General features: G+C 43.7%; 1 protein-coding gene across 2 annotated transcripts in view; it reads right to left on the reverse strand.

The window, feature by feature from the left end:
* Positions 1–23,232: 23,232 nt before the first annotated feature.
* The window catches only part of LOC105488915 (ubiquitin conjugating enzyme E2 E2), a 386,674-nt gene continuing 384,110 nt past the window's right edge, over positions 23,233–25,796 (reverse strand). For both annotated transcript variants that reach the window (XM_011753422.2, XM_011753423.2), the window contains exon 6: positions 23,233–24,081. In XM_011753422.2, the coding sequence (XP_011751724.1) occupies positions 23,984–24,081 (98 nt within the window). In that variant the 3' untranslated portion in view covers positions 23,233–23,983. The remainder of the gene's footprint in view (positions 24,082–25,796) is intronic.

Raw genomic sequence — 25,796 nt, forward strand, 5'->3', positions numbered from 1 at the left:
TTTTACAGGAATGATAGTGCCTTCTGGGTATTACTTCACTGGGATTTTTAAAAATCAAGGAAATACATATGAATGTGCTTTGCTCCCTCTGAAGAAATGTGACATATAAATCCAAAACATTGTTATCTTAATTCAATAAAACTTTATGGAAATGATATAAAAGCACCTGGTGAATTCTACTTTATGCTCTAATTACCTACACAAAACATTTTTCACTCACTCCATAAAAGGGTTATAGCCCTATTTTTTTTTATTTATGAGAGCTTGAAATGAAACTCACTTCCTAGTAAGGAGGTGATTTGCTGTCAAATCATGGCAGAAGGATTGTTTGGCCATGAAAGTTGATAGTTATATCCACGTGTTCCTACTCAGCCTCACCGCACCACACTCTGGAGCAAACAACTCCTTTTTCTTTTTTTTATTCTAAACTGCTCCTTGAGAAGTCTTATTTATACAATTTTATGCAAGCTAAGGGGAGCACATTGCGTTCTAGGCTTCTCTTCTTCTCCCCCTCTCTCTCCTTTTTCACAGAACCTAATTATTGGACACGTGGCTCTCTTAAAACAATCAAGAACAGAAAGGCAGGTCCTCTTTGCTGATCCCTCTGGCTCTGAGGAAAGGCAGCCCGTTCAGGGTTTAGGGCCCTGGAATATTTTCTGAGCAATAACCAGCTTGAAGTGGGCTCTGCCAATGGAGTCCTCTGGGGCTGAGTTATCTCTGCGGGACATAGGAGTCTACTCTGACCAGAGGAGGGATGAGACCTTTTGCTGGGGTCCCTTCGCCTGCTCCACGTAGATCCCCCCACCAGAAATCTGCATCCCTCCTGCCCCCTTTTGCCTCGCCAGGAAGTTGCACACTCCCTTGTCTGGCCCTGAAACAAGCTGCTTCTTTCTCAGATGCAAGGCCACCTACTCGCTCTGGAATTCCTTCACAGACTAACCAGGCCCTCCTTGAGCAGGCTCCAAAAAGAAAAATGATTAATGTGGCTGATACGTATATTGCAGACTGTCCGTCAACAGGAGTGGAAAAAAACCACCTTTGGGGGCTGTCCCTAGGCTTAGGCACAACAGTGAGTTCCCAGCTTCAAAGGCGCTTTATCTAAAAGCCATTTTTCTCGGGAGCTGAGAGGAGCAGGGAGAGCGGGCAGCCGGCCAGCCGCAGCTGGAGAGAGCACTCTAAAGGCCTGTTGAGCAACAGCTCCTTTGCTGGGTCGCCGGTTCTGGTTTTATTTTGGCCGTGTCAAATTCTGGCTTGAGTTCGTACTGATGTTGCCAACTCATTCGTTATGCCCATAAAATAATAATGCCAGCAATAACAACAATGAATAATAATAACAACAGCAGATCCCGTTTACTCAGCACTCACCACGTGCCTGATGCTGGGCTAAATATTTAACCTCAATTTTCTCATTTAATCCTTACAAACTCCTAGAGGTTTAATGACCTCCCTAAACCCAAGTCGGCCATGAAATTTTGTCTGAATTCAAAGCCCGCTGACGACTCTGCTCTTCTACATATGGCCTGGGATGTATTTTCTCCTTCCTTCCTTCCTTCCTTCCTTCCTTCCTTCCTTCCTTCCTTCCTTCCTTCCTTCCTTCCTTCCTTCCTTCCTTCCTTCCTTCCTTCCTTCCTTCCTTCCTTCCTTCCTTCCTTCCTTCCTTCCTTCCTTCCTTCCTTCCTTCCTTCCCTCCCTCCCTCCCTCCCTCCCTCCCTCCCTCCCTCCCTCTCTCCCTCCCTCCCTCTCTTTCTTTCTTTCTTTCCTTTTTCCTTTTTTTTTTTTTGAGACGGAGTCTCGCCCTGTCGCCCGGGCTGGAGGGCAGTGGTGCAATCTCCGCTCACTGCAAGCTCCGCCTCCCGGGTTCACGCCATTCTCCTGCCTCAGCCTCCCGAGTAGCTGGGACTACAGGCGCCCGCCACCTCGCCCGGCTAATTTTTTTGTATTTTTAGTAGAGACAGGGTTTCACCGTGTTAGCCAGGATGGTCTAGATCTCCTGACCTCGTGATCCGCCCGCTTCGGCCTCCCAAAGTGCTGGGATTACAGGCTTGAGCCACCGCGCCCGGCCCTGGGAGGTACTTTCAAATCCCCAGAGGACGGAACTTTTAAGAGGCTGTTACCCTGCCAGGCCCTGGAGGCTGGGAGGTCACCGAGGGGCTGTCATTTTTAGGGAGGTCCTATCCACAGAGAGATGGCCAAGCAATGTGCCCACCTCTTTAAGTCAAAGGCTAAGGGAAACGTCACACTCTCAAATATTAGAAGGAAACATAAAATTGGTGAATATCAGAGTAAAGCAGAATATGCCTTTCCTATAGTAGACACTCAAAATCATTCTGTGAAGTAGAACCTTCTATTTTTTTTCTCCTACACTTACCTCTTTTGTGCTTAGTAGACCCTTTCCATGTCTGTGTAGGGGAGGTATTGCCCAAGCTTATTTTCTTGGTGACATCTTGAGTTCTTGAGCCATAGATTTTCAGGCCATGTAAAATGTAGGTGGAAACACAATTTCTCCCTGAACTTCTTTTTCTCTATTATCCTGATATTTAAAACATTCCTTGATTAAGCTTTTTTTTCTTTCTTTTTTTTTTTTTTTTGAGATGAAGCCTCACTCTGTCACCCAGGCTGGAGCGCAGTGGTGCCATCTCGGCTCACTGTAACCTCCGCTTTCTGGGTTCAAGTGATTCTCCTTCCTCAGCCTCCCAAGTAGCTGGGATTCCAGGTGCATGCCACCAAGCCCGGCAAATTTTTTTGTATTTTTAGTAGAGACAGAGTTTCACCGTGTTAGCCAGGATGGTCTCGATCTCCTGACCTTGTGATCCACCCGCCTCGACCTCCCAAAGTGCTGGGATTACAGGCGTGAGCCACTGCACTCAGCCGATTAAGCTAGTTTTGAACATATCATAGTAATGTGAACCACAAATTAGCATATTTCCCAGGGCTGGAACATTTATTGAGGTTTCAGAACGTAAATATTTCCCAATAAAATCTGCAAATTAGTATTAGCAGAGTCCATAAATTCTTTTTAGAAACAGGTGCTAAATAAATCCTAAATATATAAAGAATAGAAATGAAAACAGGACAACCTATCAGAGTTTATTTGAAATGTAATCCAGAGAGAAGATTTCCACTTGGGCGTTTTAGCAGCACACCCTGGCGTCCAGGCCGAGTGCACCCCTGTGGTCAGTCACAATCCCCTCGGCTCTGTTGCTTAGTCAAGGAGCAAAATCAATGGCCTGTCCTTTCCTTTTCCCCCATTCCAGCCCTGTCCCCCAGGTCTCTCCATGCAAAGAATCCTTTGTAGTTGTACCTAATTTTCCTTCATGCCTTGTAACTCTATTTCTTTGGTGACACCTGTTTTACTCTAGTGGGGTGAGCAGGCACAGGTAATAATGTGGATAATTCAGACCAAGCTGCTGCATGGATTCTGGTAGAGGCACAGAACAGGGACGGTGCCTCAGCTGGCCTGTTGGCCCCCCAGGACACCCAGGGAGGCTTGCGCCCATCCAGCTGTTGTGGGATAATCCCAGCGCAAAACCTCCGCATAGTCTAAGGTGGCTCGCGGAACCCAGCTGGCCCAGAGCTCTTCACAACAGGGCTAAGTTACTTCCCATCCTTACCAGCCATATCCTCCACCTCCACCTGCTATGCCCTAGGATGTGTCCCCAGGCTTTTGCTGAGCTCTGTCTTCTTCCTAAAAGCCCTTCCTTTCTGACGTGGCCAGAATCCTAAGCAGCTTTCCAGGTTGCAAGACAGCTTCCCTCACAGGCTTTCTCACTTCTCTGCAGCCATAATGAAACCTCTTCTGCTTCGCTTTCTCCCTTCCTCCTTCCCTTTTCCTTAATAATTTATTATGGGAAACCTCAAACATATTCAAAAGTAGACAAAAAAATATGATGAAATTTTGTGTTCCTCTTGCCCAGGTTCAGCAATATGAATGTATGCCCAGCAAGGTTTCACCTGTTCCCATTGGATCATTTTGAAGCAAATCCCGAATTTCATCATTTCATCCGCCAAGTGTTTCAGAATGTATTTCTAAGGATTCTTTAAAAAAAAAAACTTAACACAATGCAGTTATCATACCAAATACAACAATTCCTTAACATCATTATCTTTCCCCAACTGTCTAAGAATTTTTTTTTAATAGTTTGTTTAAATGAGAATCCAAGGAAGGTCTACGCGTGGCAAATGACGGATTGGTTTCTTGAGCTGCTTTGAATTTATGGCGCCCCACCTGCCTCTCTCTAATTTCACTGTTAAAGATCCAGGGTCCCTTGTCCTGCAGAGCCCCCCGAGTCTGGACTTTGCTGAGGGAGTCCTAGTGCTCCCCTTCGATGGTCCCTCTGCTTTGGCATCTGGAGCCCTTGGAGTCACCGGGGGGCCTCCGGGGACTTGCCTAGGAGGCAGGGTCCTTGAGGCGAGGTCCTTCCCCCTGGATCCCTCAAGAAATGTCCTCTGAAGTCTGTGGCAGGTGTGACTTAGGATCTTGAAACTTCCGAGTCCAGAGGTGTCCCTGCCTGGGGCCCGCACCTCAACTCCCACAAATTGGGGCAGAAACTCTTCAGCCTCTGCCAAGACAGACCCTTGTCGGGCCCTTGGCCTCCAGCCAGGAACCCATTCCACGTGGAATCTGAGCGAAAGTTAAGTGTCTGGACCGCCCGGATTCTGGCCTTGCCTGGCTTTCTTCAGTGTAGCTGATACCCAGGCTGTCACAGCGCAGGCGCAGGCGGAGTTCCAGATCTGCCCCTCCTTCTCTAAGCCAAAGACTGTGAGAGGAAATGGCCATTTCTGAGCATCTTAGACTTTCTCTCCTCCCACTTTCCTTCTAACCTCTGGGTGGGTCTCCTTTCCATTTGCATTGCATTTACTTAAGTCTCTATGCATTGATATGCCACAGGAGTGACAAAAGGACTTAAACAATTCAAGAGAACTGCCATGGTGCAAAATCCCACTTTTAGAAGTCAGAAGTCTGATACCACCTATCCCTGTTTAACCACCCAATTCATTCCTGAAACTCTTGCTGCTAAGGACAAAGTTATTTAATGAAACAAATTTTTCCCATTAATTTTAATGGAAAAAAGTTACGATGCATTTGTCCTCCAACCCAAGATACCCAGATACTTTTCACCGGTAGGAAACTCTTATCCATTGAGCAATGAAAGTAAGTAATGCAAGTAATAGACAACAACACAAAGGTAGAGGAATCTAGTTTGTACCTAAAATGCAAGGTAATAAAGGTTTTTGGAACTTACGAAAGGAGCAAGAGTAGTTGAGGGAGGGCATCATTCTTTGGAAGGCTCATTTTTTCTTCGTGTTTACTTCACCAATTTTCAACCTTTGGGCTCACAACTATTTTGCCTGCAAATGGTGCTTTAAGCTATATGCAGATAAGCATTGCTAGAGAAAAATAAGGCTGAGCACAAGAGTCCCTGGCAGTGTGGGAATAGCACAAATGTACAAGAAACTGAGAGATACAGAAGGTGCTGGCTCCTCCTCTCTCTCGCTGGGTTCACATTTGCAAGGCACACTGAGTCCGTGCAAGCATGGTGCACAGGTGCATAGTTCAGATCTGTTCCATATGATATTCTTCGGCGAGACACTGTTATGTCAACTAAATTCTGAGTGTGGTTTTGCCTGCCTTGGATGTCAAAATATCACATTTCTAATATCATATTTATTTAGTGTGCTTTTTGGATAAAAGGATATTGTACTGAAAAAAAAAAAAAAAGCCATTGTCCAAAATGTGATTCCGGAGCCGTTATATTGAAGAGTTAATGCCACAGTCATTATGTGAGGAAAACCTGTGTGCCTTGGTCTTTCCCTGAGCGTTTCTTCTGCTGCGAGTCCTGATTTCCTCTCAGGCAAATACATGTTTCAGGTAGACTAGCATAAAGGTCAGGTTCTCAGAAAGCCAAATGAGAACAGCCCCTTGATACTTATATTATCAACATCATACTTATCTGGTTCTCACCCCTAAGTTCATAGTTCTTCAAATCACTGATGCATGCAACCAACATGGATGAGTTCCAAAAACAAGCAGAGTGAAAGAAGCCAGATAACAGAACACACATTACATTTGTCTGAAATCTGGAGTCGGTAAGTCAATCCAAGGAAACATAAACCAGAGCGTGTTCCTTGTGGGTGGGAGCCGGGGACTGATAAGAAAGAAGAATAAAGGAATTTTCTGGAATGAATGAAATGTTCTTCACTTTGCTTTGGGTGGTGGTTACACAGGTATCTGTAACTGTCAAAATTCACCAATCTCAACATCTAAGATCTACGCATTTTATTGTAAGTTGGTGCAAAAGGAATTGCGGTTTTTGCCACTGAAAGAAATGGCAAAAAGGAAACTTTTGATGTCATTACAAGTAATGGCAAAACCCACAATTACTTGTGCACCAACCTAATTAATTTTAATAGTGAAAACCTCAATTGCTTTTGCACCAACCTAATCTATTTAAGAAGTTCAAAATAAATTAAAAAAAAAAAAAAGAGTCTCTTAACATGGTTATTAAATGTGTGCCTGAATAAACTTTACAGGCTTTTAGGTGGGAAGGCTCAGGTGTGAATTCCAGTTCCATGACTTGCTGCTGTAGGATCTTGGGCAAGCTAATTGACTTTTCTTAGCCTCAGTTTTCTTTCTTCCTTTTTTTTTTTTTTTTTTTTTTGGTTTTTGAGACGTAGTCTCGCTCTGTCGCCCAGACTGGAGTGCAGTGGCGCGATCTCGGCTCACTGCAACCTCCACCTCCTGGGTGGATTTTCCTGCCTCAGCCTCCCAAGTAGCTTGGACTATAGGTACATGCCACCACGCCTGGCTAATTTTTTGTATTTTTAGTAGAGACGGAGTTTCACCGTGTTAGCCAGGATGGTCTTGATCTCCTGATGTCGTGATTCGCCCACCTCGGTCTCCCTAAGTGCTGGGATTACAGGTGTGAGCCACCGCACCCGGCAGCCTCAGTTTTCGTATCAATAAAGCAGTGGTGAAAGCAGTAAGTAGCTCATAAGGGGCTGTGCACGTTAAATAGGCGAATGCCCACAGAGCTCTTAGTAAGCGACAAATAGTATTATGTTCCTCATCTCCTCTGAGTACTTTCAGGGGTACTCATTGAAGTTCCTGTATCCACCTCCTGTTGTCACTATTCACACTTTCCCATGGTCTCCCCTCCAGTCTGTCCCATCTTTCTCAGAGGCTGTCCCTGCCCCCGATCCCCTGGTCCTCAGTTCCATCAGCCCTGGCCCAGAGTGCCCTTCTAGTCTCTTTATCTCCCCTCTTGCCAAACATCTTCGGTGCTTTCCCAGTGGGTTCCTCTGCCAGCAGGTTCTGTTGCCTGCCATCCAGCCTTCCGCAAAACTGTTGCGTACAGAGCCTTCCTCCTGGTATCCAGGCTTCACCTAGTTTCCTTCCATTCACGCTAACAGGGAATTCTCGTGCCTCCAGCACACGCCTGGCCTTGCCCAGCCCTGCGTCTTTGTTCACAGTAGCCTATTTACCTGAAATAGACTCTTCCATTGCTTCCACGTCTGAAGGACCCAGGAAGGCTTCCCTGACCCCACTCCAGCCTGCAGCAGCTCCTCCCCTGTCTGCACGCTGTAGCTTTTTTATGCAATTCAACTCTACTTTGTTCAGCACATGTACATCTTTGTTTGGTAGTTGTTTTTGACAACTACTTCATATAGTAAAGTAAATGTTCCAAGAATGAAAGGCTTTTATACACTTCTGTATTCCCCTCATTGTCACGTACCTAGGAAGTCCTCAGCAGATACTTGGTGAATGGCTCTTATTGTCTTTACAATTTCAAAGCCCTTACATGTTAGCAATCTTCACAGATTGCCACAGCAACACTTTGCAGAACCAAGGGCAGATATGCAGACATTGCCATCAGCTGGTGACCAATGAGGAAGCCAAGTACAGGCAGTGGGGAGGGTGTGCAGAGCCACACACCTAGCATGAACCCAGGCCAGGCTTTCTAACTTCCTAACTTCTCTCTATCACCCTGTAAGTCAAGACATTGTCAATGGTATTGCAGAGTGAGGAAGAGAGCACTGAGGGTAATGGCATCTAACAGTTATCATTGTGAAAAAAGACTGTGTTACTTAGTCTGTTTGTGCTGCTATAACAGAACACCATAGACTGGGTGACTTATAAGGAACAGAAACTTATTTCTCACAGTTCTGGTGGCTGGGAAGTCCAAGATCAAGGCCCCAGGATTTGTCTGGCAAGGCCCTTCTTGCTGTGTCCTCACATGGCAGAAGACAAAAGGGCCTTCATCCCATTAATAAGGGAGCTGCCCTCATGGACTATTCATCTGTTAAACACCCCACCTCTTAATACTGTCCATTGGCAACACCTAAATTTTCTTTTCTTTTCTTTTTTTTTTTTTTGAGATGGAGTCTCGCTCTGTCCCCCAGGCTGGAGTACAGTGGCGCGATCTCAGCTCACTGCAAGTTCTACCTCCTGGGTTCACGCCATTCTCCTGCCTCAGCCTCCCAAGTAGCTGGGACTACAGGTGCCCACCACCACACCCGGCTAATTTTTTTGTATTTTTTTAGTAGAGATGGGGTTTCACCATGTTAACCAGGATGGTCTCGATCTCCTGACCTTGTGATCCACCTGCCTCGGCCTCCCAAAGTGCTGGGATTACAGGCATGAGCCACCATGCCCGGCTGGCAACACCTACATTTTTGAGGGGACACATTTAAACCATAGCAGTTGCCGAATTGCACATAGATTGATGGCAGTGGTTAGCTTACTTAAATGATTTTCTTTTCTTTTCTGCTCCTTCCTGCACACTGATATTTAAATGAATTTAAGGAAATGTTTAATTCTTGGTGCAGGGTCCTGGCAAAGTTAGGGATGAGGTAAAAAAGATTCTGAAGAACTCCAGTTTAAGCCTAACACCCTACTTATTGGAAAGGAGAGTCCGAGAAAGCTTCCTTAGGTCGAGGTAGTGAGTCCAGCCCTGGAGGTGCACAGTCCTCCAATCAAATAAACCCAGAGTGAAGCAGCATCCTGACAGACCCTGAGCCACCCGTTTCCTCCAGCCAAGGATAGAAACAGCCTGTCTTGGGGCCACATGTGCCAAAGGTTGACACAACACTTGGTGGTTTGGAGATATTCCCAAACTTCTTCCCCAAGTTATTTTACCTGTGCATCTTTCCGTTGTTCCATTTCCCCAGGGCAATGCAAACCATCTACATTAACGTATTCATTTTCTAGGGCTGCCGTAAACAAAGGCCACAAACTGGGAGACTTCAATGTATTACATATATTGCCTCCCAGTTCTGGGGGCCAGAAGTCTGAGATCAAGGTGTCAACAGCACCACATGCACTCTGTGGGTGCTAGCGAAGGGTCTGTTGCAGGCCGGCCTCCCTCTGGCTCTGGGAGCTCCTCGGCTGTGGCAGCACAACTCCCGTCTTCACATGGTGTTCTTCCTGTGTGCACACCTGTGTCCAGATCTCCCGTTTGTAAGGACATCAGTCATAATTGATTAGGAGTCCTGCCCAGTAGGTACCTACTCCAGTGTGACCTCATCTCAACTAATGACTTCTGCAAACAACCCTGTTTCCAAATAAGCTCACATACTGAGGTACTACGAGTCAGGACTCAACATATGGACTTTGGGGGACACAACTCAACCCATAGCAGTTAATGTTCCTGAAACCTCAGTCACTTTTTAGACCACCTTTGTAATTGTTCTCTTGAATCATATGAGACCTATGCTATTCATTTGCCATTAGCTCTTTTTTTTTTAAACTTAATACCATAAAACTCTATACCATGAACAGAAAACCAGTATCACATGACATAAAGAAGTTAATTATAAACAGAATACATAAAATACATTAAAAACATAAATAACATAATGTAATAAATGTAAAAACATGACTATTAAAATAAGTGTTTTGGCCGGCCACGGTGGCTCACACCTGTAATCCCAGCACTTTGAGATGCTGAGGTGGATGGACTGCTTGAGCCCAGGAGTTTGAGACCAGCCTGGGCAACATGGCAAAACCTTGTCTCTGCAAAAAATACAAAAATTAGCCCGGGGTAGTGGTACATGCATATAGTCCCAGCTACTTGGTTGGCTGAGGTGGGAGGATCACCTGAGCCTGGGATGTCGAGGCTACAGTGAGTACCACTGTTCTCCAGCCTGGGCAACAGAGTGAGACCCTGTCTCAAAAAACAAAACAAAACAAAAGAGAAATAAATAAAATAACTCTTTGTCAGTGTATTACTCCAAATCTTTTTCCTATCTCCGGTAGCTGAAAACTGCCTTTGGAAAACATGTACTATATTTAATCTTGATGGGGTCTGAGGGGCATTTCTAGAAATTACATCAAAAGTCAAGAAGGCACTCTTAGCATGAGAATCTCAGGCCTTCATACAGTGGAAACAGAGAAAGGCTGTGGTCCACTAGGGCTTGGGAGGGGAGGATGAGGTCTAATTACTCTACCGACACAGTACACAGATCAGAGGATCAGAGAGTGACCTTACAAATCACATTTCATAAAAGAAAAAAGTGAGGCCCAGAGAGGTGAAGGCCAGACAGCACCAGGGCCCAGGCTGGAACCTGATCCCTGATTCCCACTCTCACATCAGTGAAGCGAAGCCTGTGGTGCGGCAGCTGGATAGAGCTTCCCACAGCAGATTAAAGATGAGGTTTGCACCGCACCTGGGTTCTGTCTTGTGGGTGGTGACACACCTGGGTGTCGGCAGACTCTTGGTGATCAGGATCTTTCTGAGCTAATTTTGGTTTATTCTTATTAAAAGAGACGGGAGTGCTTAGCATCAAGATGGTGCTTCCAATTGTCCTCAAACTGTTTGCTAAAGATAACTGTGTTGTTTTTCGGTTGGTTGCTTTTATTTTTTGAAAATACAGTAGTTGCACGTGGTTCAAGTTCACACCATGCTAAAAGGTATGCGGTAAAAAGTTTTCTTCCCAGTTCTAACTCACAATACCCCAAATCCCCTGTCTGTAGGCACACGATTCCTCTGTTTTGTGTATCCTTCTAGAGCCGTGAAGGTGGAGGAGCAGCTTTAACACAGGCACCAGTGAAATATCTGAAACAAATTTCACCAGAATGATATCACTTCTGGGAACAACTCCTCAGTCTCCACGGATCCAGTGTTTCTATCCTGCCCCCTACTTAACTCATTTTCTTTCTCTTCCTCTTTTAATTAAATTTTAGCCTTTTAAAAGTATTCCGGGTGAAGAATACAGGGTAAGAATAGGGTAGGCAGCTGCAGCCATGCCCACTGGCTCATGAAGGAGAGTCTGGCTGCCCATACGAGGGGATCAATAAATCTTGTCAGAATAAGAATTTGGGAAAGGAGAGGGGTAGACAATAACATTTACTCAGCACCTACTATTTGACAGAATAAAATATAACGTCATAGAGGGGTGTCTTCATTTCCAGTCTGTAGAAAGGAACCCAGGGGTGAGAGGTTATGGAATTGGCCTCAATCCCCGCTCGTCAGATTCCAAAGCTCATGCTCTCTTGTCCGTGCATCCTTTTGGGATGGGAAATGTGCTGGATTTCCTTCCGCTTAAGGGAACAATACATAGTATCAGGCAGATTTGGTTCCTTACAGGATAAGCTTCATCTTTATCTTTGCGGTTCTTCTGCAACTGTACCTGGTCTAGGGATGCAATAAATGCATATTGAGTGCCTGAGATCACCAAGGAAGAGAGAAGGAGAGAGGACACAGGACAGAAAACCGGGGATCAGAGATATTCAGAAGTGTGGAAGGTCACCTTTGGGGCACGTGAGATTCGAACCAGAGCCCAGGGAGAAAAGAAGTTCAGGAAGGAGGGTTAACAGCATGGGCTGCTATGGAGGCCTGAAGATCAGCTTCTAGAAGCTGCTGCTGGCTCTGATGATTGGCGATCCGTGAGTGGATTCAGTAAAGTGGCAGAAAGGAAGGCAGATTGTGTGTGTGTGTGTGTGTGTGTGTGTGTGTGTGTGTGAGAGAGACAGAGAGAGACAGAGAGAGAGAGAGAGAGAGAAGTGCACTTAATGCCGACGTTCACCTCATGTCTTGTTTTCGGGCTACTGCAACTTGATGAGGTTAGATTTACCAGGCCTTCATTCTGAAGCCTGGCATTTCTCCCAAGAGTGCCAGTTCTGTCTAATGAGAGCAACTCAAGTGAATCCACAGGAAAGAAAAAAGAAAGTGACATTTTAATTTTATCCAGCCTGAAACACAACTGTACGCAAGGAATGTGCCTGTGATTCTGAATCATAAATGTATCAATGCCTTATTTTATGGAATAGAAATGTGCTCTGTCCAAATTGGCTGTGAAGTGAATAAACATTATTTTTCCACTGAATTCAGCTATAAAATGACTGGAAATCTTTCCGTGGGGATTGGGGAAAAAAAAGAAAAGAAAAACGGAGAAACAAACCCACTGCCAGAAGGAAGAGAAGACACAGAGCTGACCACGGCTGGCTCCTGCAGGGCAGAGGCGACTCGGCGCTTTTCTGGGACTGATTCGTGTTGCCTTCTTCCAAACACCCTGGTCTGTAAGGATTGCTGTAACTTCCTCCTGCTCTGTTTTTCCCTTGATAGGGAAATAGGGGCCATTATACCCAGTGGAGCTGGCATGCAATATTTTGCTTTGCCTGGGGTCCATTTGACACAATGCTGAACGTTCCTTAGGTTCAAGGGTTTTGGCTGCATAAACTCAGTAATTTCCTACTTCATCTGTTAGTAAATCCACAATCATATACACCGAGTTTACTCGGACTGGGGGGTGGTACAGCACTGTGCCTGAGCACATGGGGCTTTACAGCCACACAGACCCGGGTTTGAGACCCAGCTCTGCCACTTAGCAGCTACACAAGCTTGGATCTATTAAAATCTCTGAGTTTTAGTTTCCATATTTATGTGATAGGGATAATACACACCTCAGGGGATTACAGAAAGCATTAAATGAAATTACGTGTTTGTACACACATACACACACACACACAACCTGTGTTTGTATACATACACACCACGTGTTCCATGCTTTATACTGAATATTTACTGGGTACGTATTCAGCAGGGGTAGTCACTGTGATGATGGTGGTGATAATAACCATACACATACATTATCTTGTTCCAGTAGATTACCCTTTTTTATTCTGCCACAGAGATCTATTTCTATTGCCCAAAGGCACACAATTTTCACAGCTTTCTAAAATCTCAAGCCTTCTACATTAGTAGTACTAAAAGAATTTTTCCCCCATTGGAAGGGCAACATTTAAAAATCTACAGATAAGAAATGCTACCACATGCTTGAGAACCTCCGTCTTCTGCAAGTCACATCACCGCCCAAGAATGTACTGTACAGGGTGTCTTGTTACTTTGTTAGCCAAACAAAATGTGGCCAGAACTGTGGAATGTGTGTGCTGGCCCACGTGCACCTGTTTGTACATGTGATCACAACTAAGGGGATCTTTTACAGAGAGATGGGAAGGTATAAGGAAGGGTCTGGAACCTAGAGGGCTGAAATCCTGACAGGGTCACTCTTCCTAGCCGGGTAATCTTGGGCAAGTTACTTAACCTCGTTGTGGCATTTTCCTCACTTATAAACTGGGGGGTGATTATGCCTCTCTTACAGGGTTTATCCTGGGGATTAGAGAAGGAAATGGATGTAAAGATCCTGGCACGGGCCAGCATGCTAGTGATTCTTCTCTTCCCTTCTCAGGACACCCCGTATTGCCTTTACTGATAATTCAGACTACAGGATTTCGTCAATTTTCAATATTCGTGGAGAAATACAGTGGCACATATATCTAAATTGCATAAACTCAGTAGTTTTCAAAACCTGAGCTATGTGGAGAGTAATTCTTCTACTCAGAATGGCAGGAGATCTGCTCCAGTTATAGTAACTTGACTATGTTGTCAATAACGAACCCTTAAAGTCTAATCATACAGTGAAATGTATTAATACCAGACAGCCCACTATTTTATCTGTAAGTACTACCTTCCATCCTCCTCTTGCCTTTGAACACTCATGACCAGGATGGATTTCAGGATCCATCACTTAATCAGTTCCTTGTAAGTTCCTTCATTAATTCAGTTTCTTAATTCTCTTATCTGGCTGTCTGCCTTCTCTTGCTTGTGTGCTGAATGTGGCTGGACAAAGCTACACAACTTGGCTGACTAGTTTTAATTTCTTTAAGCTCATGAGCTCACACTCCTCGTGGACACTCAACCTTGGCTGGCAATCCTACCATGTTTCTATAAGGTTACTCTTCCCTTCCTGAGATGACTATTTCTTACTTTCTTCTCAACCTCCCACATTCCCTTCCTGCCTCCTAGAAGGTGATCTTGCTTTATTCTTTATTCAGAAAATAGAAACTCTTAGGGTGACTCTCTCATCTTTCCATTTCCAAACCACCAAATCTCCCTGCATCTACACGAGCCCACAGGATCTTCCTTCCCGTGATGACAGAAAAGTTGCCCTTCCTACCAAAAGGCTTGTGCCCCCCAGTGTGCCCCCGCTTTGTGCTCCAACTGTAATGTGTGTGTGAATTGCCTGGGGAGTTTGCTAAAATGCAGAGTCTGATTCAGCAAGTCTGGGCCAGGGGCCCAAGATTCTGCATTTCTCACAAGCTCCCAGGTGATGTCAATGATCTGAGCAGCAAGTGGACATTCCCATCCCTTCTTTCTCTTTTAGGTCATTTTTATCATCGTAAGCAGGCTCTAGCGGCTTCCATTTTTAAAGCTCCTCCCTTGATCAAATCTCTCTCTCAAACTACCACCCCAGTCCATCTCCTTTTATTTTGTTTATTTATTTTTTTGAGACGGAGTCTTGCTGTGTCGCCCAGGGTGGAGTGCAGTGACGTGGTCTCGGCTCACTGCAACCTCCGCCTCCTGGGTTCAAGTGAGTCTCCTGCCTCAGCTTCCTGAGTAGCTGGGATTACAGGTGCCCGCCACCACACCGGGTTAATTTTTGTATTTTTAGTAGAGACGGGGTTTCACCATGTTGGTCAGGCTGTTCTCAAATTCCTGACCTCGTGATCCACCCGCCTTGGCCTCCTAAAGTGCTGGGATTACAGGCCTGAGCCACCGTGCCCGGCCCAGTCCATCTCCTTTCAAAACAATTCTTACTGAAACAATTTTCTACCCAGGCTGCTTCCACCATTCCAAATTTTACCTTTTTGCTCTGTTTTTATTTTTCTTCTGATTACACAAGTAATGCACATTCACTTCTAAAAATTTAAATTTACCAAAATGTATCATACAGAAACGAAACTCTATCCTCCCTTAGGTAAGCCTTAGTTATCATGTTTTTTTCACCTTAAAACACTTTAATTTGGAAAAAAATTTACACATAGAGAAGTAAAGATAATACCATAATACACATCTGTGTATTTGTCGTATTTATTGGCTGCATCTTTATAAAAATATCAGAGATAAAATTGAAATATTTTCTATGTGCCTACCTAGTATTGTTTCCTCCCTCCCTCAAAGGCCACCATGGTGAAGTTGGCGTGTGCATTTGTTAGGCTCAGATCAGCTGCACACATCCGAAACTCCAACACAGCGGTAGGTTAAAGAAGATAAAAACAGACTTCACAGGAAGGTCTGGGGTCTGGGTGGCATGAACAAGGCACTTTGGTGCTCTGGTCTCAGGGGCCCAGGCTCCCGCCACCTCGCAGCTCCACCATCTTGTAGCCCAGGGCAGCAGCTCCAGGGCCTGCATTTCAGCAGCAGGAAGTTAGTTTAACTCTGGCATGGCTCTTACCGCTGCAGTTTTCCATCATGAATTTTACTTTGCATACACTTCCGCTATTGACTTCATCAATAATTCCAGTTGCTTTATCTTCCCATAATTCCTCAGAATACTTCATCTATTGATGGTATTTTTTTCATTAATAGTATAGGTTTACCTAATCATATTCATTACCTTTTTCTATATTAGATCAACTACCTGTATCTTATTACCATGTTGAAGGTCTTTATATATGTTGGATATTAACATTCAAATATAAATATAGTCAGTGAAAAAAAAATAGTATAGGTTTATCATTATTATTATTTGAGACAGAGTCTCACTGTGTTGCCCAGGCTGGAGTGCAGTGGTACGATCTTGGCTTACTGCAACCTCTGCCTCCCAGATTCAAATGATTCTCCTGCCTCAGCCTCCCGAGTAGCTGGGATTACAGGTGTGCACCCACCACCACTGGTTAATTTTTTTATTTTTAGTAGAGATGGGGTTTCACCATATTGCCCAGGCTGGTCTTGAACTTCTGACCTCAGGTGATTCACTCGCCTCAGCCTTCCAAAGTGCAGGTATATTATTTTTAAAATAAGCACACTTAAAAATGTTTTAACATGTCATCTCAGGACATTTTGGGCAGGACAGATGGCAAGCCATGTGATTCACCTGCAAGGCTTGGTTCTGGTCTTGTCTTCTCATTCTACACTTAATCTCCCCAAGTAATCTCATTGTCTCTCATAATTGCATTCCCCTTTATACTCTGATGATTTCCAGTGTCATAGCTACCATGCTGGACTGTGCTCTCCTGAATAGGAGGCTAGTATATCCAGTGACCCAACACTTCTACTTGGATGTATTCAAGGTACTGAAATCTCAACAGGTTCAAAACTGAACAACTTTAGTCTTGCTGCTCCATATTCATGCCCTTGTTGACAAGGTCCCAATGGGCTCACCAGCACCACACCTACATTCCACATCACAGGAAAGAATAAAGAGGGAGTGAAGGGTGTGCTGCTTCATTTTACAGGATGAGATCTGCCAATGTGCTCCCGTCACTTCGGTTCACTTCTTTTGACCAGAATTTTGTTCCACAGCTATGCCTAGCTTAATGAAATGTGTTAGTTATTGCTGCGTAACAAACCACTGGCTTACTGGCTTAAATCAATACCTTCTACTATTGCTCACAAATGTAAGGATCAGGTGGACAGTTTATCTGGTCTTGGTCGGGCTGATGCAGCATCTGCTATCAGACACACATGGGGTAGGTGGCTCTGATCTTGGCTGGGTTCCTGCATGTACGGGGGGATTGGTTGGTCTAGGATCGTCTCAGTTCTTCTCCACATGATCTCTCACCTTCTGGCAGGCTAGCCTGGGGTTTACTCTCAAGGCATGAAAGGAATCCAAGAAAGTGGGGAAGCGTGTAAGACTTCTGGAGGCCAAGGCTGGAAACTGGCACAAGATAACTTCCAGAGTCTCCTGGTCAAAGCAAATCATGAGGCCAGTCAAGTGGGGAACAAAGAGTCCACCTTTTCATGAAAGAAGCTGCAAAAGATGTAGACATTGGGAAGGACTGGGACCATTGTTTGTAATCAACCTATCACATGGAGGTTGGGGAATTTAGTTTCTAGTGGGGTGGCCACATGCCCCGCTGCAACTCCAATAGTTCCATTTATAATAAAAGGAAGAAAAGGAGAATGGATATTAGGGATAATTTATAGACTCTGCCTCAGAAAGAATTATAGTTCCCCATTCATCTTCCCTAAATAGAGGATACACTCTCAATCTCTTGCCATAAATAATAATAATACCACTCTGACAAAATTTCTATTCTTCTTAACGATAGCCCATTTCTGATTCTCCCTTGACCGTGCGGACCCAGCAATTTACCCTGTGACCTCTTAATCCACAAAACAGATGAAGTGCAAATTGCTTACAAACATATTGGGGGTTTAATACATACAGTCTCCAGATTATTTTGTAGTACCTAGCAAGGTAGTATCTTTATGTAAACGTACTTTAAAAATACCCACTTTATAAAAATTTCATTGTTATATTAAAAAACAATTTTTATATAAACCTATTTTTTCCGCTCTCCCATTTGATTATTAAAAAATTGTAAGCTATCCATGTAACAGAAATTTACTTGTAACCCCATAAATCTGTAAAAAAAAAAATCCAAGCAATAACTAAACATTACCATTGCCCCCAAATCCAGCAGCCCAAATCCGGACTGACAAGTACACCCTAGTATTTTACTACACCCATTAAGAACACATGGGAATTTGGGGATTCTTTAACACAGGCATATGTTTTACATTTAAGTAAAAATGCACAGTCATGCTGGAATTTAACATAATTTCCTCATAGATTGCTTAAAGTGAATGGAGTCTCTGGGGAATTAATAATGGCTTCTGGAGTTTCTCATCAGAGGTTTCTAATAACTGACCATCCACTGCTTTGATTTTCAAATCACAGTACTTGAGAGCTGTTTGGTGGTGAGCATAAAGTCAGTTGTTGGTCTAAAGGACAGGGACTAAAATTGTCAAAGTTCATGGTGGCGGCCATCGTCGTCACGTATTTACCTGTTCGTCAGTAGTTTCAAGTTGGAGATTGAACAGACAGTGACGAATGTGATCATCTTACTTCTAGGCAATTTTGGCACAGCGGCAGGCTCACCAGCAGAGCGTGACCTCGCACTGCCCCTTTGTACAACTATGGATTAAGTACAAGAATCTTGGTTGGTGTTTCTCAGTGTGCTCAGAGGCACCAATTGTAAAGCATCTGCTACTTTTCTCTTGCATAGCTTGACATGATTTCTCAGGAGGCCTCAATTTCCTATAAACCAGGATGTGATTGTCATCCTGAACTCTAACCTCCTATCTAATTTTTAAAAAGACGGATGAGGGTCATGTTGCGGGGAAGGAGGGGATGCTGTGAGAGGGGGACTGGGAGTCACACGGCTCCAAAGGTTGCCAAGGTTAGTGGGTAAGGTTTCCTTCCGCACCAGAAGTGAAAACTCTGACACTGGGCATTCTGGATTAACTGGGGTTGGCCCCCACTTTGACTGTACGGATTTATAAACACATCAGACAGATCAGTAGTTACCACATCTCCTCCATTTTCCTGTGTGGGTCCCATGTTTAAAAATTCACACACGTTCCTTTTAAGAAATCCTCTCAAAAAGCTTATGTCTTCAGACTACTCCTGTTCCCTCACAGAAAGACACACATACCTTAAGCCGCGTTCAGAGATGTGAAGAAAGGCTGCAGTTGGTTTAAATCCCTCAGAGGCCTTCAGAAGCAGGAAATGAATGAAGGGGCCTAGGTGTGGAAGCCGGAGAGAGGGGCAGGGTTTCTCAGATAGTAGAGTGCACTTCTCTTCTAAAGGGATCATTGTGCATCAATGATCCTTAAGTAAAACATTTCTATGGGAAAAACTGGTCCTAGGCATTGCCTGTGATCTTCCCTTGGAACTCTGAGCACAAAAGCTCATGTGACCTACAGTCTTGGTTTGTCCAGAACCAAGGGGTTCCTGAGACATAAGACGTTCTATTTTAAGATAACCTTAACCCACATTACCAGTGCTCCTGGTGGAAGGCGAGAGTGAAAGGAATGTGAACATTCCTTCTACTTAGCAGAGAATGAATGTTCCAGTTGGCTCCCAAGGCGGCAGCATGGATGTGGGGAAACGCAAGGCTACCGTGGAAGGTCCACAGAGGCCAAGCTACTCTAACTCCTTGATGGTCTCAACTCCCAAAGATTCCAGATCTGCTGTAGCTTAAAACGTTAGGGTTCAGACTATAACTAGGGCAGCTCTTCATTGCCTCTGAGGACTAGTGTAGGACTAGCTCAGGTACAGGGTGTGCTCATTCAGCTCGCAGTCCTGGTCCACATATGAAAGTGTCCTGTACAGTAGGGACATTCTGACAGTTATAAAGCCACCTTGCAATAAAATGCAGGTGGTCAGGATACTCTGGTTGGGCTTTTTGGGTATCATTTCAACTGTTTTCATTATTAAGTATGAAGGCCTCTCTTTTTAAAAATACATTAAAAAGTTGCCCTGCCTGACAATAATTAACACCCCTTTTATTGTAGTACAGAAGTTCAGGGGTTTTCCAAGTGACCCGTTTCCCCATGGCCGGTCAAATCTGCATGCAGTACCTCTAAGATTAGAATGCCGGTCCCTCCTGTTTGGTCTCCCATCTAATAGCAAGTCCCCATTTTCTTCAACATTTTTTTCCCATTTTTTGAAGATGGCAAAACCCCACCACTCAAGAATTAGACTCCTCCTTGACTCTAAGACTGAATTACACCAATTCATTTTTATGGTATGCCCTCATAGTCAAAGGAAAGGTGTATGTGGTTTTGCAGTTGACAGCAAGGGCTCTGGTGTCACATGCTTGAATGGCAATCTTGCTTTGGCACCTGGTTAGCTTTTTCTGACTGAGGGCCACCTACACCCTTAAGGGGTAGGCTGAGCTTTTATTAGATGACTTATGATAGCCTGCTATAGTACATTCTGAATACATATTATTTCCTTTCTTTTTAATTCCTAAATAAGTTTACATGATGAACTTCCACGTTTACTTCCTAATCTTGGAATAAGAAGACAAGACTGACTACTTCTGCAATTGCTATCATCAGTGGATTCATGTAGAACAGATAAACAATGTTCCACTTATTTGCAGCTTGATTACAAATTAAGGACACAACCTTTTGAATGATTTAAGATCAACAAATATAATCTCAAACCATTTCCTCAATAACCAATGGTCTTGCCTCCGTCAAGGATCTGCCAACACTTCATCTAACATAGCTACAAATACTATACCTGGCAGTAAGTAGTGTGAAAAGTTTAGTATTATTATGGTACAAAATAATTCCTAACTTTTAGAAATGTTATCCCTGTATTTTTAAACAATTTTGTTTACTGAGTGTCAAATTACTCTTAAATCTTATTTTACATGCATTTTAAAAAATTTATTGAAATTGTATTGCCTGCTGTGATTATAGATTTCAAGTAAAATTACCATGTTATTTGAAATCTAGACTTAAGCTCTACTACATTTGTTGGCTTCTCTGGAGTTTCTCTAGTTTTTACATTTTGAGGGCTGTGTACATTTGTCATGAAGTATTAATAATTCATAAAGCTGGGGAGAGAAGTTTTACAGCCTCTTCATATCACAGATTGGCACTAAACCTAAAAATGGGTCACAGGAAAACAAACAGGTCAGTGACTAGAATTTCTACTAGAGTTGTTGTAATCTTTGGTTCCTAAATATCACAAATTTTGTTTTGTTTTTGAGACGGGTCTTGCTCTGTTGTTCAGGCTGGGGTGCACTGGCACAATTATGGCTTACTGCAGCCTCGACTTCGTTGGTTCAGGTGATCCTCCGACCTCAGCCTCCCGAGTGGCGGGGACTACAGGCGCGCACCACCATGCCCAGTTCATTTTTGTATGTTTTTGCAGAGATGGGGTTTTGCCATGTTGCTTAGGCTGGTCTTGAACTCCTGGGCTCAAGCGATCTCCACCTTGGCGTCCCAAAGTGCGAGGATTACAGGTGTGAGCCACCAAGTCTGGCATAATAACACATTTTAAAACGGTCTGATGTCGCCGGGCGCGGTGGCTCACGCCTGTAATCCCAGCACTTTGGGAGGTCGAGGCGGGCGGATCACGAGGTCAGGAGATCGAGACCATCCTGGCTAACATGGTGAAACCCCGTCTCTACTAAAAATACAAAAAATTAGTTGGGCGAGGTAGGGGGCGCCTGTAGTCCCAGCTACTCGGAGGCTGAGGCAGGAGAATGGCGTGAACCCGGGAGGCAGAGCTTTCAGTGAGCCGAGATGGTGCCACTGCACTCCAGCCTGGTGACAGAGCGAGACTCCGTCTCAAAAAAAAAAAAAAAAAAAAAAAAAGGTCTGATATACAAGTAGATGTGAAATGTGGAATGTAATATATTTATTATTTAAAATGCGTGTTGGCTGGCTACGGTGGCTCAAGCCTATATAATCCTAACAATTTTGGAGGCTGTGGTAAGAGGATCACTTGAGGTCAGGAGTTTGAGACCAGCCTGGGCAACATAGTGAGACCCCATTGTTACAGAAAAAAAAAATTAATTTAAAAATTGCCTATAAAGATTGCCCTTAAAAGTATTAGTATTATGGGTTTGGTTTAATCAGCCAAAAGTAGGGGAAAAAAGCAGTTTAATAAAATTTTATTTTCCATGGTTCAATGCTTTTAGTGCTGAATTTTTAAATCTAAAGTATTCAAGTAAAAATAAAAAACTTTGTGGTAAGAAACTCTGTAGGCAATTAAACATTCTGAGCAACTTTCCAAAAATTAGTGTTGTACTATATTGAATTTATTTTATGTTAAAGAAAAAAATGACACATAGTTATTTGTTTCTCATCCAGCCCCCAGTCTATGGTGGTCTGTATCAGGGATTGGCCAACTATAACCAATGGGCCAAATCCCATGCCGATAGTGGTAAATAAAGTTTCACTGGAATATAGCTCTGCCCAATGCATTTATGTACTGTCTCTGGCTCCTTTTGCTACAACTAGAGGGTTGAGTAGTGCATCAGAGACCATACAGTGTCCTGCTATGCTGAGAAATATTTTTAAATAAAATGAATGGTAAAATCGTTATTAAAAAGACAAAAAATATTCTCAGGTACTTGGGTTTAAAAGTGGCATTTGCAATATTTAAATGTATTTTCTTAGGATTTATTTTTAACTAGTTAAAAACAACAAAAACTATCTTTTGAATCAGGCATTTTAAATGTTAAAATATTTAGAGGTGGATGACTTATGTTTATAAATCCTACTATTCAGCAGTGAAGGTGTTAATGGTTCCTTAAATGAGAGCAAGCGTAAGGTAGGGTCTGTAACTGTATTTGGTGGAGCAGGAGTAGGAGTTTCCACCACGCTTTGTTACACAAATAACCCTGAATTATCAATCAGCAAGTTTAGAAACTACTCCGCCCACATGTTTCCTCTGCCTCCTATAGCTGCACACGAAAATAGCCTGAAGGTGAAGCCAGACCCAGAGGACACCGGTCATTGAATGAGCTGACCGTGACCAATACAGATGAGTTTACTTCTTTCGCTAAAATCATGGAGGAAAAAAAAAAAAAAGAACAAAACAAAGCTTGAGGGCAATCACTGTAACAATTTTGAGAGTAATAAAGTTGAAAGTGGCTGAACACAACGATTAGCTCAGACTTCACTTTCACAAGAAGGCTATTTTTGGAGTTACATATTTTAATTATTGATAAAGAAGGTTGTAACAGAAAGAATGTCCAGTCAATATGTAAAATAATATCAATCTACTATAACAACCATAAAATCATCAGGCTACTGACAGCTGGAGAAATTCCACATGCTAAGCAACTCAACTACAAAGAAATATTAGAGCTTTGAGATGAAAAATACACTTGAACCTGTAATTGAATTAGACAAGCCTCACTGCACGTAGGGCTACAGCGGTCACCAGGACACAAAGCAAATGTCGGGTTACCAGAAGTGCATTTATCAGCCACAGTGATTTATTGAGTGCTTTAATAATACAAGTGTACATCAACTGATCCACAGTCAAAAGTGGCAGGTCCCTAAGAAATTTACAAGCACTTTAAGTAAATCAAAATACATATTATTTTGTTCAATCCAACAGTCTTCTGCGTGAGGGACAGAAGGCTAGTGATAAACAGAGTCTCAGTAATGCACAGTGATTCTGATTGAAGCTTTTGTACAAAAACTTGTTCCCAGTAGCATGCACCCACCAATAAAGACTTCAGTACAAAAAATTAACCCTAAGCACTACATTTAAGTAGAAACGAGATATAATTCTGAATGTGTTTTCCCAAAGATCACACAAAAGGAAAAAAACCCAAAATCAAATAAACAACAACAAAAAAAACAAAACCACACAGTAATACAAAGCTTTGTAAGAAAGCTCTTACTATTACAGCTCCAACATTGTTTGCACTGAAAACAAAAGTTCCCATCTATGATGAGGTGGGAAAAAAATCCCAAATCTTTCAAGTTAACAGAAATCAACAAGGGAATAAAATGAGAGAAGAAAGAGAGTGTGGGAGAGAGGAAGTGGGGCAGGAAGAAGTGGGATGGGAAGATGGACAACATACCATCACAAAATGGTTCCAAATTTAATAAAAATAGGAAAATAAGAACCGAGGTCTGGAGGGGTGGGCAGGGCTACCGATGCACTTGGTGAATGTGCTTGCACAGGTCCCGCGGGGGCGGCAGGCAGCAGGCCCCTATGTGGCGTACCGCTTGGTCCACTGTCTGGCCATCCGGTCGTGCTCTGCTCTGTTGGTCATGTACTGTGTGGCGATGCTGCCCACCAGAGGGTCAGCTGCAAGGAAAGCAGAGGTGGGAGTCAGTAAATACCAGCACCGTGGGGCAAAGAGTGTTCAGAAACTCGCAAGGAGTGGGAGGGGAGGAGATGAGAAGCCGCTGTTCTAACCTGGACCACCACTGCTGCGGCTGAGCCAGTGACCTGCTGCTGACAGACTACATTGCACACCAGCTGCCCGAAGAGTCAACTCTCTGTGTTTTACTGATAGCTCTTGTCATATTTCTTGACAAGTCTTATTTATTCTCTTTCCCTGTCCCCACCACATACTTCTCACCTTGCTCCCCTTGTATTGGTTTTTTTTTTTCCTTTTGAGACAGGGTCTTGCTCTGTCACCCAGGCTAGAATGCAGTGGTGTGATCACAGCTCACTGTAGCCTTGACTTCCTGGGATCAAACAATCCTCCTCCTGCCTCAGCTTCCTGAATAGCTGGGACCACAGGCATGTGCAAAATGCCTGGCTAATTTTTAAATTTTTTTGTAGAGATGGGGTCTCACTACGTAATCCAGGCTGGTCTCAAACTTCTGGACTCAAGTGATCCTCCTGCCTCAGCCTCCCAAAGTGCTGGGATTACAGGTATGAGCTGCCTGTCTTCAAGTAGATATTTCACGGAGAAAATGCAGGTGGGCTGTGGGCGGGGCACTCCAGGGCTCTTGATGAGCTCTCTTGGGAAGAAGTCTGGTGGTCTGGACAACTCCTTACCGTAGTCTAGCACCACAGGCAGGTGGCATTCTCCTGCCAGATTACCTTCTCTGAGGAGATGTCAGAGACTGAGCTGGACACAGTCAAAAGACGGGAGAGATAGTCTACTTCTTCCTCAAAATTTGGGAACATCCAACCTACATAGCTCATTATTACAGAAATACTAATAGATGTTAATAATAGCCAACACTCACCGTGACTTACCATATCCTAAAACTCTAATATGTTAATGACATGGATTTCTGAGGAGCTGACACAGGAGGAAACTGGAGCATAAGGAGTCTGAGTCTCTTGCCCAACGTGGAGCAAGGGGTGGAGCCGGGCTTGGAGCCAGAATTCACCCTCTTAACTACAGGGTGCTGGGAGATAGCTCTCTATCCAGAATACTGATTGGGTCAACGTTTAATTAAAAAAATTGGGGCATGGTGGCTCATGCTTGTAATACCAGCACTTTAAGAGGCTGAGGTAGCAGGATCGCTTGAGTCTAGGCGTTTGAGTCTGTAGTGAGCTATGATCGTGCCACTGCATACCAGCCTGGGTGACAAGAGTGAGACCCTCTTTAAAAAAAAGACAAAAAAAAAAAAAAATCAAAGCAATTAAAAGAAAAGTAACGTAGGTTCCTAAAGATCCCAGATTCTATTCTTTTCCCTCCAATTCTCTAATTTCACTCTTTCCCTGATTTTTATTTCCCCTTTTTTTGGTATTGGGAATTTGGGTATATCAGAGCAGTTAGGTAAGAAGGAACCAATAGGGAAAATGAGAAAAATCATCAAAAGCTAATGTTTAGTAGGAAAAAAATAGTAAAGAATATGGAAGTATGTCTGTGGCCCAACACCACCTGTGACTTACGAAGATCCTGAGACTAACCTTGTAAGGCACTCATGGTCATACGTTCTCAATATGAAACGTGTAATAGAAGAAACACCACCTTTAACCCATCTGCTGAGGCTGATGATAACAAAGCCTTTGAAAGCCTGCTCAACAGGACCCTGCTTAAGTGTTCCTGGAATTGT

The sequence above is a fragment of the Macaca nemestrina genome, chromosome 2, assembly GCF_043159975.1.
Source record: "Macaca nemestrina isolate mMacNem1 chromosome 2, mMacNem.hap1, whole genome shotgun sequence".
NCBI classification, from domain to species: domain Eukaryota; kingdom Metazoa; phylum Chordata; class Mammalia; order Primates; family Cercopithecidae; genus Macaca; species Macaca nemestrina.